The following is a 14,335-nucleotide window of genomic DNA, read 5'->3' as shown; positions in this document are numbered from 1 at the left end:
TTCTGCAACTACAGGTAGTGGGAGTACATATTGATCCTGCTATCCACTTCTGCAGTGCCTTAGTAAGTCGACTTTTGATGGGTGGCTAAACAAGAGTGGGTCACTACCACATATTTTACAACATGTCACGCCGCCTTCAAAATTGACACGCTGCCACAACCTCCTCGGGAAAGTTGGATATACTAAGTTAATCCATAGTTTTCAACTGTGGTGGATTTCAGCAGGGATTTTTTAACTGTACAAAAAGCACATATTTCCTAATGACACAGCCTTGTTGCAAACAGGCAGCCTATGAGGACTAAAGGACTTAAACCAATCTGTGTTCAAGAACCCAATCAAACGTTCCTCGTAAGTGACAACGTAATAAGCTCTACCTTAATGCTTTTTCAGGATCTGACTCAAATCTTGGAAATTGCCTTTTCTTGGATACTGATTTAGCTTAAGACCTTATTTTATACTCTTTTTCACCTATGCTTGAAGTCTGGATTTACCAAGTTCATCCATAATTTCAATTACGTTGGATTTCAGTTGCGATTACTATATTTTGACTCTGAGCATCTATGGCAACTGCTGGTGTGCTAACAGATAAACGACTGCTATTTCTAGATGTGGCTGGAGTAGTAAGTGGGGTACTTTACCCAAACTTCTAGATGTTTATACCAAAGTAACATGTTTTGCTGATTATGCCCAGTTTGACTGCTTTATGTTCTGCCAGTGATTCTATCCTGACACTGCACGTTTCTCTTACTAGTATCACTAAAATTACAAACAATGCAATTATAATTAGTTTCAATTACATGTTGTATCTATCCCACATCTTTCTTCCAAATTATCTTCAAGCCAACAGCAGTAAAATGTTAGATGTTTTGACGTTATTTGTCTATAAAACAATTTTTTTGTATTTTTAATGAATAAAGGAAGTTATTTTCTAGACAGCCGTTGTAGATTTGTACATCAAATAAACTTTGTACAATTAAGACCCTTACAATCTAAATCTCTTAACAAAACATACACGACAAACAATTTACATTAAATTAAAGCTTCAAATTATATACAGTAATTAAAAATAATAATTATCACAAATGTTTTTGAATGATACTTGCTCAGAGGTGAGTAAAGAAACTAAAAGAGACCTGTGCAGACTATGAGGAGTAAGCAATGATCCATCACCATTTGTATGATATATGTTTCAACCCTATCTTAGTTTAAGATATCAGTTTTAACATAGCGCCAATAGCGAAAACAGAGGACAATGTCCCAACTGTTTCACTATCAAAAGTAAGAAACCTTCAAATATGTCAACTGAGGAAAAAGTTAATTACTGTTGCAGTGTTTTGATTTAAGAGTATTCCTTTTCAACTTAATTTTTATTGTAAGGTTGCTAGTCCCAAGAGTGAACCTTCCTACACCATCAATTACCTCCTGTTTCTTCATTCACCTCACAGGCAGTTAGTAAGCATGTATCCATTTTTCATAACTCATGGATACATTTTATATTTATATTTTTTGTGTATATTGAAGAGTGGTCATACAAAATGTACTTTTTGGTTTCCTGTGCTAGTTTTGTTCAACTACACCAATTACAACAAAATTAGAAAAAAACTCACTTTTTAAAGAGCACAACATTATAAATCTATCGGGTTAAACGGTTAAGAACCAATTGCCAACTTAAAATTATAATAACATGCACAAACCTCACTAATACTGTTTGTTGCCCACAGGATGCAGGCAGGATATGGTCTGGTCCGAGGGGGGAGTGGAGGCACCCAAATGGTGATGGTGAGAAGGTAATATGGGACGCTCAGAACTATCCTGCTGCATACTGCTATTCTGTGATACCCTATTGTGCATCCGTACAAGGGGAACCGGAGCATTCAATGATCTCTGAGATTCTGATGTATGCCTGTTGATTAGATCAACTCGTTGCCGATCCTGGTGGTTTTGTTGAAGCATAATAGAATTGGCCATTGATCGTTCGATATCTTTCCGATTTTCGCTTTGAGTAGTCCGTTGGCTACTTTCACTTGTAGGTTCAGCGTGCCTATTTAACATTTCCATTCTGTGATCAGTATGGTTCTGTGGTAACATCAACGAGTTGGCTAACGCTCGTTGAATTTCTTTATTCTCTTCTTGAGTGGTCCGTTGATTACCGTTACTCGAAGAGTCTGCTGAATGTCTGCTCATAATTTCCACCCGTTGGTGATCCCGATGATTCTGTCGAAGCATCAATGAATTGGCCATCGTTCCTTCTTCACCTTGTGAGCTCGGGTTGTCCTCGCCGGCCGATGACGACTCCATTTGCTGGTCCTCCAAATGGCTTTCGTCAGGCATTGGGTGAGGCACCTTCTGTATCTGGCTCTTCATCACTCCATTTCGAGGTAGGTCCATGTGTTGCCTTTCGTGAAGTGTCAGATGGTTCTTTTGAGCGAAACTCTTCCCGCACTTCTCACACGCGAAGGGTTTCTCCTTGCAACTGCCGTTGGCGTGCCTCTGCCGGTGCTGGAAGAGCCCATGACGCTGAGTAAACCCCCTGCCACAGTCTGTGCATATGTGTGTTTTCTTCAATGATGCAGCAACGTTGACAGCAGTTTGTTTCAGTGATGCAGCTAGACTGCAGATGTCCGCTAGGAAACTATGGTCACCAAAGTGCAATCGAAGATGGAGAGCTAGACCTTCAACACTTGCAAATGTTTCTCTCTCCACACTCCCTGAAACAGTTATCTTTTGTAACTATTACTATTAGTAGAAATTACACCAATTTTACAGAGAACTCAATAGATTGTGATATAGCAACCAGAGAAAAAGTACAGTATATCAGAAAAAAATATTTCTACAACAAAAATAGATGTTAAAGGAGATAAAAGGACTAACACTAAGGTTAAATAAAATTACAAATTAAATAATTCAGAACTAGGATATTTAACAATATTACAAATTTTTTATTCATAATATATTCTCAATAACTGAAATCAACATCAAGGAGTTTTCAAAACAGGATTATGTACAATTTATCAATATATTTTTTTATTTTATTTTTAGCAGAAGAGATTACACTTTTCATATTTTCCTTTGACTCATTGAGATAGTAGTTATTTAAACCTCTGCAGGTTTGGTGGTGGCAATTATTTTGGTGAAAAGTAAAAGTCTGGTTATACCATAATAAATTTGTCATGGTTCATGGTAGAGGAATAATATTTAAAATGATTATTAAAATATGTTCTTCTATATTTTTATACAATAATTAAATCAACAAACCACTTTATTAAAAAAAGTTTGCATGTAGAATTTCTTTGCAGAATAATTAATAAAAATAAAAATGTTGGTTGTGCTAAACAAACTTTACAAATTATAAAAATAGCCCAGTCAATCTAGGTAAAAAATCATGCAAACCCGGAAATGCGAGGTATAAAGCTGAATTTTGGCACAGATGTTCTTTATGATATCCTTGACCATATACTAAAAGTCCCCTACCGTCCCCTGTGTGCTTCTTCCGGTATAACGAAAATAGGGGGGAGGGGGGGGCGAATATTACTTAAACGCTTACTGCTTTAGAACGGTAAGATATACAGAAATATAATAAACTGATTTAGATTCAGTAAAATGTGGCCATTAATAAAGGTCATGTGATAAAATGTGATAACTGTAACCGTTAAGCATTAATAATTAATTTATTTATTGTTTTACTTTCTTTTTAGCTAGAATTTTGTTATAATGCTATATTCTAGTGTTATTTCTTGATGTAACAAAGTTGTAAAAGCTCTATTACATGTTAATAAAGTATACACAACTTATAGACAATCGTGAGTGTTTACTTAATAGCGAAGCCGGACGCCCGCCGCGCCGCGCCGGCACGGTGCGATGACAGCGGTCGCGGTGCGGCAGAGCCACAGTCATCGCTGACAGGATTCAACGTGAACGGCGTGTCGCGCATGCGTTCTTGAACATGTTTACAACTGCACTGTAGTTGAGGCGGAGTGCCCGTTCTGTTTACACCCAGTGCGTGCGTTTTGTTAATATTTCACGTTTTGTGCGTGCGTGTCTTTTGAAGTGATGTTAGTGTACTTTCAGATTGGTTGTATTTTTTGCATTAAATATGGAAATAGATTGTTTTTTGTGTGCCCATGGCTTTGGTGCTGGTTGTGATTCTAAAAACACACTGAACATTGTTAGCGTAACTGAGAAAGTGTAGAAGGACTAAAAAGTGCAAGTGAAAAACGCGGAGATGGCTTACATGACAAGTTTAGTACAGTTACAGACCTGAAAGTTCATGATGTTTGCCGAAAGAATTATACCAGACCTACAAGCATTAAGAAGTATATATCTAAAAATGTTGGAAGTGAAGTTTCAAGTGAACCGTCAACGTCGTATAGAACAAGATCTACTAGAAGTTGTACAAGCTGTAGCAGATGCTGACTTTTTGATTGCTTCAACAGCTCTTCAGCAGTGTTCTAAAGGTATGAAAACAGCTGTGGTTGGTACAGACACTGATCTTCTAGCACTTCTTGTGCATGGAGTTAAAAGTTCTGATACATTATTCTTCATCAAACCAGAAGGCAGTAAAGGTTCCTACAAAGTTTACCCAGTAGCTGAAATTAGTAGTAACTTAGGCAATATGAAAGACTGTATACTGTTTGCACACGCATTTTCTGGATGCGATACAACATCCGCCACATTTAGAAAAGGGAAGAAAGTGCCATGGAAAGTGTTGGAAAAAAGTGCGGAACTTCAAAAAATGTCAAACATTTTCAAAGATCCAACTGCTGAGCCTGACATGTTAACATCATGTGGAGAACAATACTTTCTTGCGATATACGGAGATACAAAGTGCAAAACATTAAATGAACTAAGGTACTTTATGTTCAATAAACTGATAGCTAGACAGAAGATTACTTCAAGCTTTGATTTGTCTGTTTTACCACCCACTTCAGATGCCGCACGCTTACACACCTTGCAGGTTTACTATCAAGTGCAGAAATGGCTTGGGAAGGATCTGGATCCATGTTCATGGGGTTGGCTTGAAAAAGACGGTGTTCTTGTACCACAATCTATGACTTTGCCACCGGCACCTGATAAACTCTTGGATTTCATTACATGTGATTGCAAGAAAGAGTGTGCCCGATCGTGTGATTGCATAAGGTCAGGATTAGCTTGTTCGGCAATGTGTGCTCATTGTCAAGGCAGAGACTGCAACAACACACTGCAGACAATTGATTTAGAGGAAGAGGACGTTGACAGTAACTAAAGGTCAGTTTTAAACAAGATAGTGGATACAACACACTGTTCAATACAATTGCTTTTTGACATACGGTTGTACGTTTTAAAATCATTAAAATAAATTAAAATTGGGTATCATATTGAATATAGTTAATATGATTTGTACAAATATTATTTTAAATTAATAATATTTTATGATTGTACTTAAAAATGTAATTGTTAAACCATTAAATTTTACTGTATTCTGTACATTATTTATTTAATACCATGCTAATATTATACTTTTTAGACCATTGACCACGTTTATTCTACATACTTCAACTGGAGTTTATTCATATACCAGTTTATTTCCCAACTGAAATATACATTTAAGGAAAGAAAATAAAGTGTAGTGTTGACGGAAAACCATTGATAAAATAAAAATATAGGGGAAAAAAACTTCAGTATTAAAACCTTAACAATAAAGAGTAAATCAACATTTTTTTGTTGGTTAACAATTTTTCATGCACTAACTAAAACTGATTAAAAGAAAATCATCATAATATTTTGTAGCTTATATTTTTCTGAATTAAACACAGTTGTTATTTTTCCTCCATCTGCTTTTGTTCTCGAGTAATGTGCGTTTAAGTAAGCCGCGCCCCCTCCCCCCTTTATTTCGTTAAAACGGGGGACGCACACGGGGGACGGGCGGGGACTTTTAGGATGTGATTTGGTATACCATAACGGACATCTGTGCAAAAAATTAGCTTTATACCTCGCATTTCCGGGTAAAAACCTAGATTGACTGGGCTAAAAGTGGCAAATGAGTAAAAAGATCTCAATGTGTCGAAATCTAGGTTTAATTTGAACCATTCAGTCTGAAGGAAATATACATTATATGCATGTACACGTGCATACATACATTTAAAAAATTAACAACAATTTGGGTTTTTTGATGAATTTCTTCTTGGAATGGTCTAAAATGAAAAATACCAAAGTTCCAATAAAATTCATGTAAATTGTTCAGTGAGAACGCTTTTCTTTTTATTATAAACGTATATAAAAACAACATGGAAATCTTTAGAAATAAAACTAAACATAAATTAAATTTGGCATTAATTATTGCCTGCTTGATTTCACGTACTAAAGATTTGAAATTTTCATTATAAATAGATTCAGATATGAAGGTGACAACTGCCAATCACAAGGAAAGTAAATATGTTCCGTTAGTTTGCATTATCCATCATAATACAGTAGGTAGGAATGCAGCTTTAAGTACTTTATTAGTAGGTGACGAGCACAAATAATGGTTCTGTAGGTATTGTTAAGTACAGTTTTAGGATAAATCTCTGTATTTGGGAGTTTGGTCCACATTTTCCAAATATCATTAATCATTAATACATAATATTCAAATCAAAGCATGTATGTGTTAAGCAAATTAAAAAATTTATGGTTTAGAAAAATATGTACTTTATAATAATATATAATTAAAATAGGATAGCAAAGTAGAGTAATGGAATCTTTGATAAGTTAAATCATTACAGTTTCTTACTTGCAAACTTTATCCTTAGGAGCTTGCATTGGCATCGGTGAAGAAGATGGTGTACCGTCGGGATACCTCATCTGCCCCTCGGAGAACCTGAACTGGTTTCCGTTCTCCGAGAACCTGGGTGAACCGTTCTCATTGGTGAACCGCGGTGGAGAGCTGCCGTCACTGAACCGAGGTGGTGTGTTGTCATTGAACCGTGGGGACGTCTCCTCCGAGAACCGCGGTGGCGAGGACTGTTGTGTTGTAGGAAAAGAGGAGGTCATGCCACAGGTGCGCACATGCACTAATAACGTTCGTTTCTGCAGGAACTCCTTGCCACATGTCGGGCACGATTCAGGGTTGCGACCGTGCTGACGCTCGTGGTTCACCAGTTCAAACTTTCGCAGGAAACCGGCACCACAATCTGGACAGTTGTAGGGACTCAGTCCTCCATGGAACCTCGAGTGCATCACCAAGTGTTCCTCACGAGAGAATGATTCACCACAGACCTAAAATGATAAGATTACTATAAGTGGTGCCAATAGTGAATGGGCACTGGTCAATAATATTCATAGAATCAATCCCACCCTGACTTGTTGGGAGTCCTGATTGCCGAGTGGTCTAAGACGTTGGACTTGGAGTCTGAGTTAGAGATAGCGCAGGTTTAAATCCTGTCTGTGACCATTGCACTTTTTATCAGTACCATCAACCTTGTACTGTACTGACTCTCCCCCTTATTCTGTTTGATAAAATCCTCGCACAGGCCAGTGGCCCATGAGGACGGGCAGAGTAAGGCTTAAAAGGGGATCGGCTTCTCCTTTTTCTAAAAAAAAATTGTATGTTACAACAAACAAAAAGAAATTAGGCCCTGATATTGTTAAATATTATGTGTAGTGTGTAATATGTTTCTTTGATATCAACTTCAATGTATTAAGGAAATTTCAATATTACAGTTGTGTTGCAATATTGTAGTCAGTGGATTAACAAGCATCAGTGATCACTTCCTGCACTGGCAAGTCCTTCATATAGTGAGTTGACTGTAGGCTGAAAAACAACAACTATGTCTATCAGTGCACAATGGCTGTGTATAAATTTCACATCAGATGTTCCAGGATTGCTATACATTTGCTGGAATGAAATTCCCTGAGGTTTTCAGGCATTTTAGATTGAGCTCCAAAGATTTACAGAGATATAAAAGAATGAGTGTAATAATGATGGATTGAGCAACTTTATAAACTCCGACCATATTTGACCCTGTCCTCTGCAGTCCTTCAACGGAATTATGTGTTTGCTGAGTTCATCAATGATCAAGTTATCCATATCCACTCCAGTTTTTTTGTTACAGTCAACAAAATTCAAAAACCGCTTCCAAATTTTTAATTTCGATTCACAATCTAACAGATATCTCAAGATCAATGTAGTTTGCTCAGTATGTGAGGCATGAGGCATTGGGGGTAAAGTCTGCAATGGCAGCAAAATATTTTGATTTCTTTCTTTCTTCCAAAACCTTCTGTCGAACTTTTTTCCCACAAACTTATATAAACTCATTTTGTGAGTCTAAACAGAAAATAAGCTTGAACCCGTTCCCATTTCTTGGGCTTAAATATGCTCTCTTAGTAAAGGGTTATATTCCGCCAATAGCTCTATCAGACCAAAAAAGTTTCCATTGTTGGGATCCCCTATTTTTGAGACCTAAAACTCGCTCTCCAAGAAACATGACTATGGAAAGCAATCTTTGAAATATATCCCTCCAATATTTTGTTTTTGAAGCCAATTCCGAGTTGAGCTGAGAATGGATGTCTGATGTGCCATTTAGCCTCCTTTCTAACTCCTCCATTGAATGTAATTACTTTTGTGTGAAGCGCTTGTTTCATGCAATAGTAACTTATTGTACAGCTTCCGCTATCCGTATTCCTTTTTCCATCTATCATTACTTAACAAAACGGACTTATTTGGATTATGTTTCTTGCCCCCAAAACTCTTATAAAAACGCCTACATGGAAAACAAAAAAGGACTCAGCAGTCTCACTCAACACAAGCCAGTCTCTTCTACCACTCTCTCAGTTTGGTGTTTTTGAAAAAAAGAACTGTTTTTAGAAAAGCTCTTTTTCCACCACTTGGCAGGTTTGATGGCATCACAGGTGGACCCATTCTCACTAAAGTCTCAATCATACTATTAGTCACCACCTTGTTTTTTTTTTAGAAGTTCCAAATCTGAATTGTTTATGATAGTCCCTATCGCAGAATCCACATTTCTTTTTACCATGATCTTCTAAAAAAAATCTTCTTTAAGGTCAGATTCTCAGGTGAAGCTATCTGCAATTGGTTTTCCTTCGTCCACATTGCGTTTATTACGATCTTCGCTTGTGCACAAGGGTCATTAGGGTCATTGCTAGAACTGGCTTTGGCTATGTCTACTTTAATTCCAACGTCAAATAATGTTATACATCCTAATATAGGAAGATATATTTAATACATGAATTTATGTTGATACATTAATAGTTGATAGTGGATATGATGCATATTTGTTAATACTTATTTATTGGATTTTTGGATTTTGCTGGCATGTATTGTTGTTGGATATGTATTGGTTATTAGATATATGTTTGTTGGATATTTATTTATTGTCACGTTAATATCTTTATAGTTTATTTATTGTCATGTTGGATTATATACATCTCTTAAGTTATTTATTTATTATTAGTAATTTATTTATTATTCTGTTTGTTGCTTTACTTTATAGAGGTATGGATATATTACCGTCCTGTAATCATATGAATGTATATGTGAAAGTGTATGTTTGTCTAGTACACAAGTAATATATTTAAAGACAAAGTAAAACCACAGCCGGCTGAAGGACTCTGATATAAATATAAATGTGTAAAAATTTTTTTCATTTTTCACGTGCCATGTTGGCATATGAAATGTAATAATACTCGTATATGTAAATTCTTAAATAAATAAAGATTTTTTAAACTTGAACATACTTTTTTACAATTTCAATTTTCTTTTGCCTTTCTTTGTTTTTTGAGCACCAGATTTATGTTTGTAAGTGTCCATTTTTAGTTATAACAGTGTTCTTGAGTATGCAGTAAAGCAATAGAAAAAGTAGGGTATACTGTGATAACTGAGTGAGTATACATTTCTTTTTGTCTTTTTTTATGTAACTAGGATTCTATTTTTAATAATGCTGTCATCCATACTTGAGAATTGGTATAACTTATTAATGAAACTAATTAATTAGTTGTAATCATGTACGTCTACATAGCTAAGCGGAAAAGAAAGTTATTAATGCTAGAATTTAAAAACAAATTTACAAAGGATAAAAGCATTTGTAAAAACTAAAAACGAAATAATAACTAATGCAATATAGGCTACTTGAATAAATGAATAAATGATTTATTTCCTATAAACTTACAAAATTGAATTAACTTAACAATGATAATAAAAATACACTGACATCTTTTACAAGTAGTGAGGTCAGCGAGAAAAAAAAAAATAAATAAAAATCTAAAATATATACAACAATTAATTTCCTATTTACAGGTTTAAAACAAAATAAATTTCTATGTCTAGCTTCTTAAAACATATCTAAAAATATGAGCTTCTGCATCGTCCACAATCATTCTGTGAACCTAAATCAATTATTATATTATACTAATAGTTAATTATTTACACTAATTTTACTTATTTTCTTATTAAAATTAGTGATTATACAGTTATCAACATGTCAAAAATTTACTGATATAGTTATGATAGTATTCTAAATAAACTTAATTCTGGTTTTCTAAAATTCCACTTCTTTACTTGAGCACAGAATGCCTTAAAGTTTTCTATCTGCTTAATGTGCAAAGGCAACTGATTAAATATTTTTGGACCAGCGTAGGAAAAAGATTGTCTGAATTGTAATTTATTGACTTTTGGTAACCTAAACAGTTTAAGATTTATACTTCTGGTAGAATAAATTAAATTGTTACCACTATTACCACTTCTCAAGCAAAACTCCCTCAAAACTTTAAAAACATGTTGTATTGGCGAAATTGTTAGTTGCGAATAAAGAGGAAAAGAACCCTCTCTGAAGCTTTTACTTGCTATGACGCGTATAATTTTATTTTGTGATATTCTTAGTTTATCTATATGCACTTTAAAAGTTCCACCTCAACAACTTATATATACCATATTGTAAATGGGAGTGTGCTAACGCAAAGTATAAATTTCTCAATAAGGATGGATCACAAAAATTTCTTAGATAAAAAAACTTTCTAATCGAGAATTTAATCTTGTTGTGAAGTTTAAATATATGTTTTCCCATGTAACTTTCTCATTTAAAATAATCCTCAGATACTTAAATGCATTTACTTTTTCTAAAGGTGTACATTTACAGTTATTTATACTACAAACTTCTGAATGATAAATCAATGGAGTGTCAAAGCAAAATCCTCTAAAATCAAAATTTATATACTTAGTATCAGTTGCTTGTCCTGCCGTGAGTAAAGAAAAGCAACATCATCAGCAAACTTGTTTAAAGTTTGGGAGTTTTTTTTATAATAAAGTGGGATACTGTATAAGCCTATTTCAATTTTTTAAATTTAAATTGTCCATCCACACAGGCTTGGCCTTGGAAATTTCACCATTATCTTCTCTTACAAGCTTCTGTGTGTTTTATTATCACTGTTACATTATTCGCCAGAATTTTACTGGTCAGACATGGCATTTAGATTAAGTTAAGTTTCCACTGCTGTAATTGTTATGCAACTCTTGTAATGCTTGTTCGAGAAAATAAATATATTATTACATTATTATTATTTATAAAGAAATGTCAGGTAAAATTTAACTACAGCAAAATAGTATGGTTGGCATTTTAAACGGTAACAACTTGTGAGACAGCAAGATTAATTCATTGATAAATAATAACGGCTTGTAAAGACAGTGACAGTAATGACTAACGCGTCAATGAAGATTGGTGGAAAATACCAGCTGAATGCAGTAAAAATAGCCTCCTATGGGACCTGTGCTAGACACTTATTATTTGCATTATTTATCTATAATTTTACACACTCTAGCGCTTAACACTGATTACTTAAAACAGTATATAAGTTTAGGATTTGTTTGTAGTAAATTGTAATTTTTTTTTATTGCGCCTGAGTATAAAGAAATAAAGTACTTTTATTCTCATTATCTACACTGTATAGCTTCATATAAATTGACATCGCACTTTTAAGATAAATATTGTAAGTAAACAATTCAGTTGTCAGTCGGACCAATAAACTCAAAAACTATTAGAATTAATAGTTGACAGAAAAGTTTTTCATAAAACTATTATCTGAAAACAAAAATATACTCGCTCAATTACCTGTATGTTTTAATAAAATCAGAGTTAAATTAATCTTTTTACAAGTTTTACACAGAATTATACAAAACCAATCACACAAGAACATAAAAAAGCACTGAAATGCGAGCATGATGGAAACATATGCTTAGTATCGTGTTGTTTGACGTTCAGGTTGCAACCTGTGGCAAGAAAGAGGAAGGGGTGATGAGTCACTGCATGGCGCGGGGCTCGTGAGAACGTGAACGACCAGCACCAGGCAGGCACCACGGTTCTTGGAAATTTCTCACAGCCACATCACCACCCTCAGTGTTTACAATTGATTTACAATGAAAATGAAGCTAAACTAACCAGCATCTGCACATTAAGCATGTTGATAAAAAGAGCAGCTGTATGCATTTTAACTTAATATATCATTTTTATTTTTAACAACGTACATACATTTTAAGCACTGGTGTTTAAATAAAAATATATATATATATTTTTCAGCCTGGGCCCTCCTAAGTCCGGACCCCTAAGCATTTTTCCCCTTGCTGCCGGCCCTGGGTATATATTATCCGTTAATAGTTCTCCAGACTCAAGCTGAGACTTGACCTAAGTATTATAAATAATGTAGGGATCAAGAGTGACATGAAAAACATTAAGGACTAGAGTAATAACTAAATAAATTATTCTCAACTAAATTAAGCTTATATAATAATTTGCTTGAATACAGCCAATTTTGCTGAAAATGTCTGATTTAAATAAAAAGAATAGGTTAGAATTGTATCTTATTATTAGTTGTTGCGATGTCAACAACGGATCAATACAAATCTTACAATATACTCGGAAATGTTTAAATAACTATAACAAGATCAACTATTGACTTAGTCTGTGGTATTATTTTTACAAACTATAAAATAGAAATTGTATAAATCCTTTCCATTGAAGACACAAGTCCACCATATTATAAGAACATTCAGACAAATTTACCTGACAGGAAAAAGGACGTTCACCAGAATGAAATTTAATGTGAGTTGACAAATGGCGTTTCTTCTGCGGGAATCTCTGTCCACACTCCGGACACTCAAACGGACGTTCTCTCGTATGTACACACGTTCGTGACTGACCTGTTTAAAACAAAAATTAGATAAACATTCAAGTAACATTCAATAAGAATAGCTCAAAAAACTATTGCCAGATCAATGTTAAGATTCATTACTCTTTTATTAATTCAATGATAAGGCATATTCCCAAAGTGAGGGCCATAATTTTAATCTTGGGTTTGGCAGTTGGCAAACATGTACTGGTAGATGCTACTTTGTTATTTTTGCACATAATCATTTAAACACTGTAGAATATCAATTACTCTAGAAAAGTATACAATGTTACATATTTTCTTGTTCACTATATTATAGGAAACATTGATATGTAGTTCTAATCTGTATTTTTTTTTATGTAAAATAAGAAACCGTTTAAAATGTATTTTCCAAAGTACCTTGGGAATATAAACCATATAAAAAATACAATAAACTCTTTGTGCATAAAGATAAAATATTATTATTTTATTTTATTTTCAAGTTTGTTTAATTTAATGAGTAAACAGTAAAATAACTACTAAATAAAAACCAATCTTTAAACTATATTACCCATATCATGTATAAATAAATTCAATTCATCACAATACTTGTTACGGAGTTACAGAAAAGGAGTATGCCATACCATATGTCGCATAACAGGCTTCGCTGAGAATGCATGCAAAATTTCAAATCTATAGCTCATTTTAATTTCAATATTTCCTGACAGAGATTATACGAAAAATAAATGTTTATATTCCCCAACAGACAAAAGGAAATTGTGTTGGCATACGAGTGATAGTGGGGGTGGGGGGGGGGGGGGGTGGGGGGGGGGGGGGGTGGGGGGGGGGGGGGGTGGGGGGGGGGGGGGGTGGGGGGGGGGGGGGGTGGGGGGGGGGGGGAAGCACACATAAATAATCTGTGTAAAAAGCTCAGCACAGGAATCTTTGTGATCAGAAGGATGAAGTGGATTGCAGGGCCTGAGGCAGCAAGGACAGCCTATTTTGCACTTGTTGAGTCTCATTTGCGGTATGGAGTTGCGGTGTGGGGAGGAACATCTGTAAATAATCTGAACAAAATTCTCATCCAACAAAAAAAGGCCATCAGAATTCTAGCAGATCTAAATCCACAAAACAGCTGCAAAGGAGCTTTTAAGTCTCTAAAAATACTGACCATTGTAGGTATATATGTCCTCTCAGTGATAACAGATGCAGACTGTATGGCAAATCA

The 14,335-nt window shown here is 34.8% G+C and overlaps 1 protein-coding gene across 1 annotated transcript; it reads right to left on the bottom strand.

Moving 5' to 3' along the window:
* Positions 1 to 257: 257 nt before the first annotated feature.
* On the bottom strand, positions 258 to 13,078 carry LOC124367684 (zinc finger protein 225-like). The gene is made up of 3 exons (XM_046824708.1): positions 13,023 to 13,078; positions 6,746 to 7,230; positions 258 to 2,708 (listed from the first exon to the last, which is right to left on the bottom strand). Exons 2-3 carry the CDS (start codon positions 7,189 to 7,191, stop codon positions 2,675 to 2,677), a joined length of 480 nt encoding a protein of 159 aa, XP_046680664.1. The 5' UTR covers positions 7,192 to 7,230; positions 13,023 to 13,078; the 3' UTR covers positions 258 to 2,674.
* Between the last annotated feature and the right edge of the window lie 1,257 nt (positions 13,079 to 14,335).

This window comes from Homalodisca vitripennis, chromosome 8 (genome assembly GCF_021130785.1).
Source record: "Homalodisca vitripennis isolate AUS2020 chromosome 8, UT_GWSS_2.1, whole genome shotgun sequence".
In the NCBI taxonomy this organism is placed as follows: domain Eukaryota; kingdom Metazoa; phylum Arthropoda; class Insecta; order Hemiptera; family Cicadellidae; genus Homalodisca; species Homalodisca vitripennis.
Note: the sequence above shows the minus strand (reverse complement) of the source record. Positions and strands in the feature narration are given on the sequence as shown.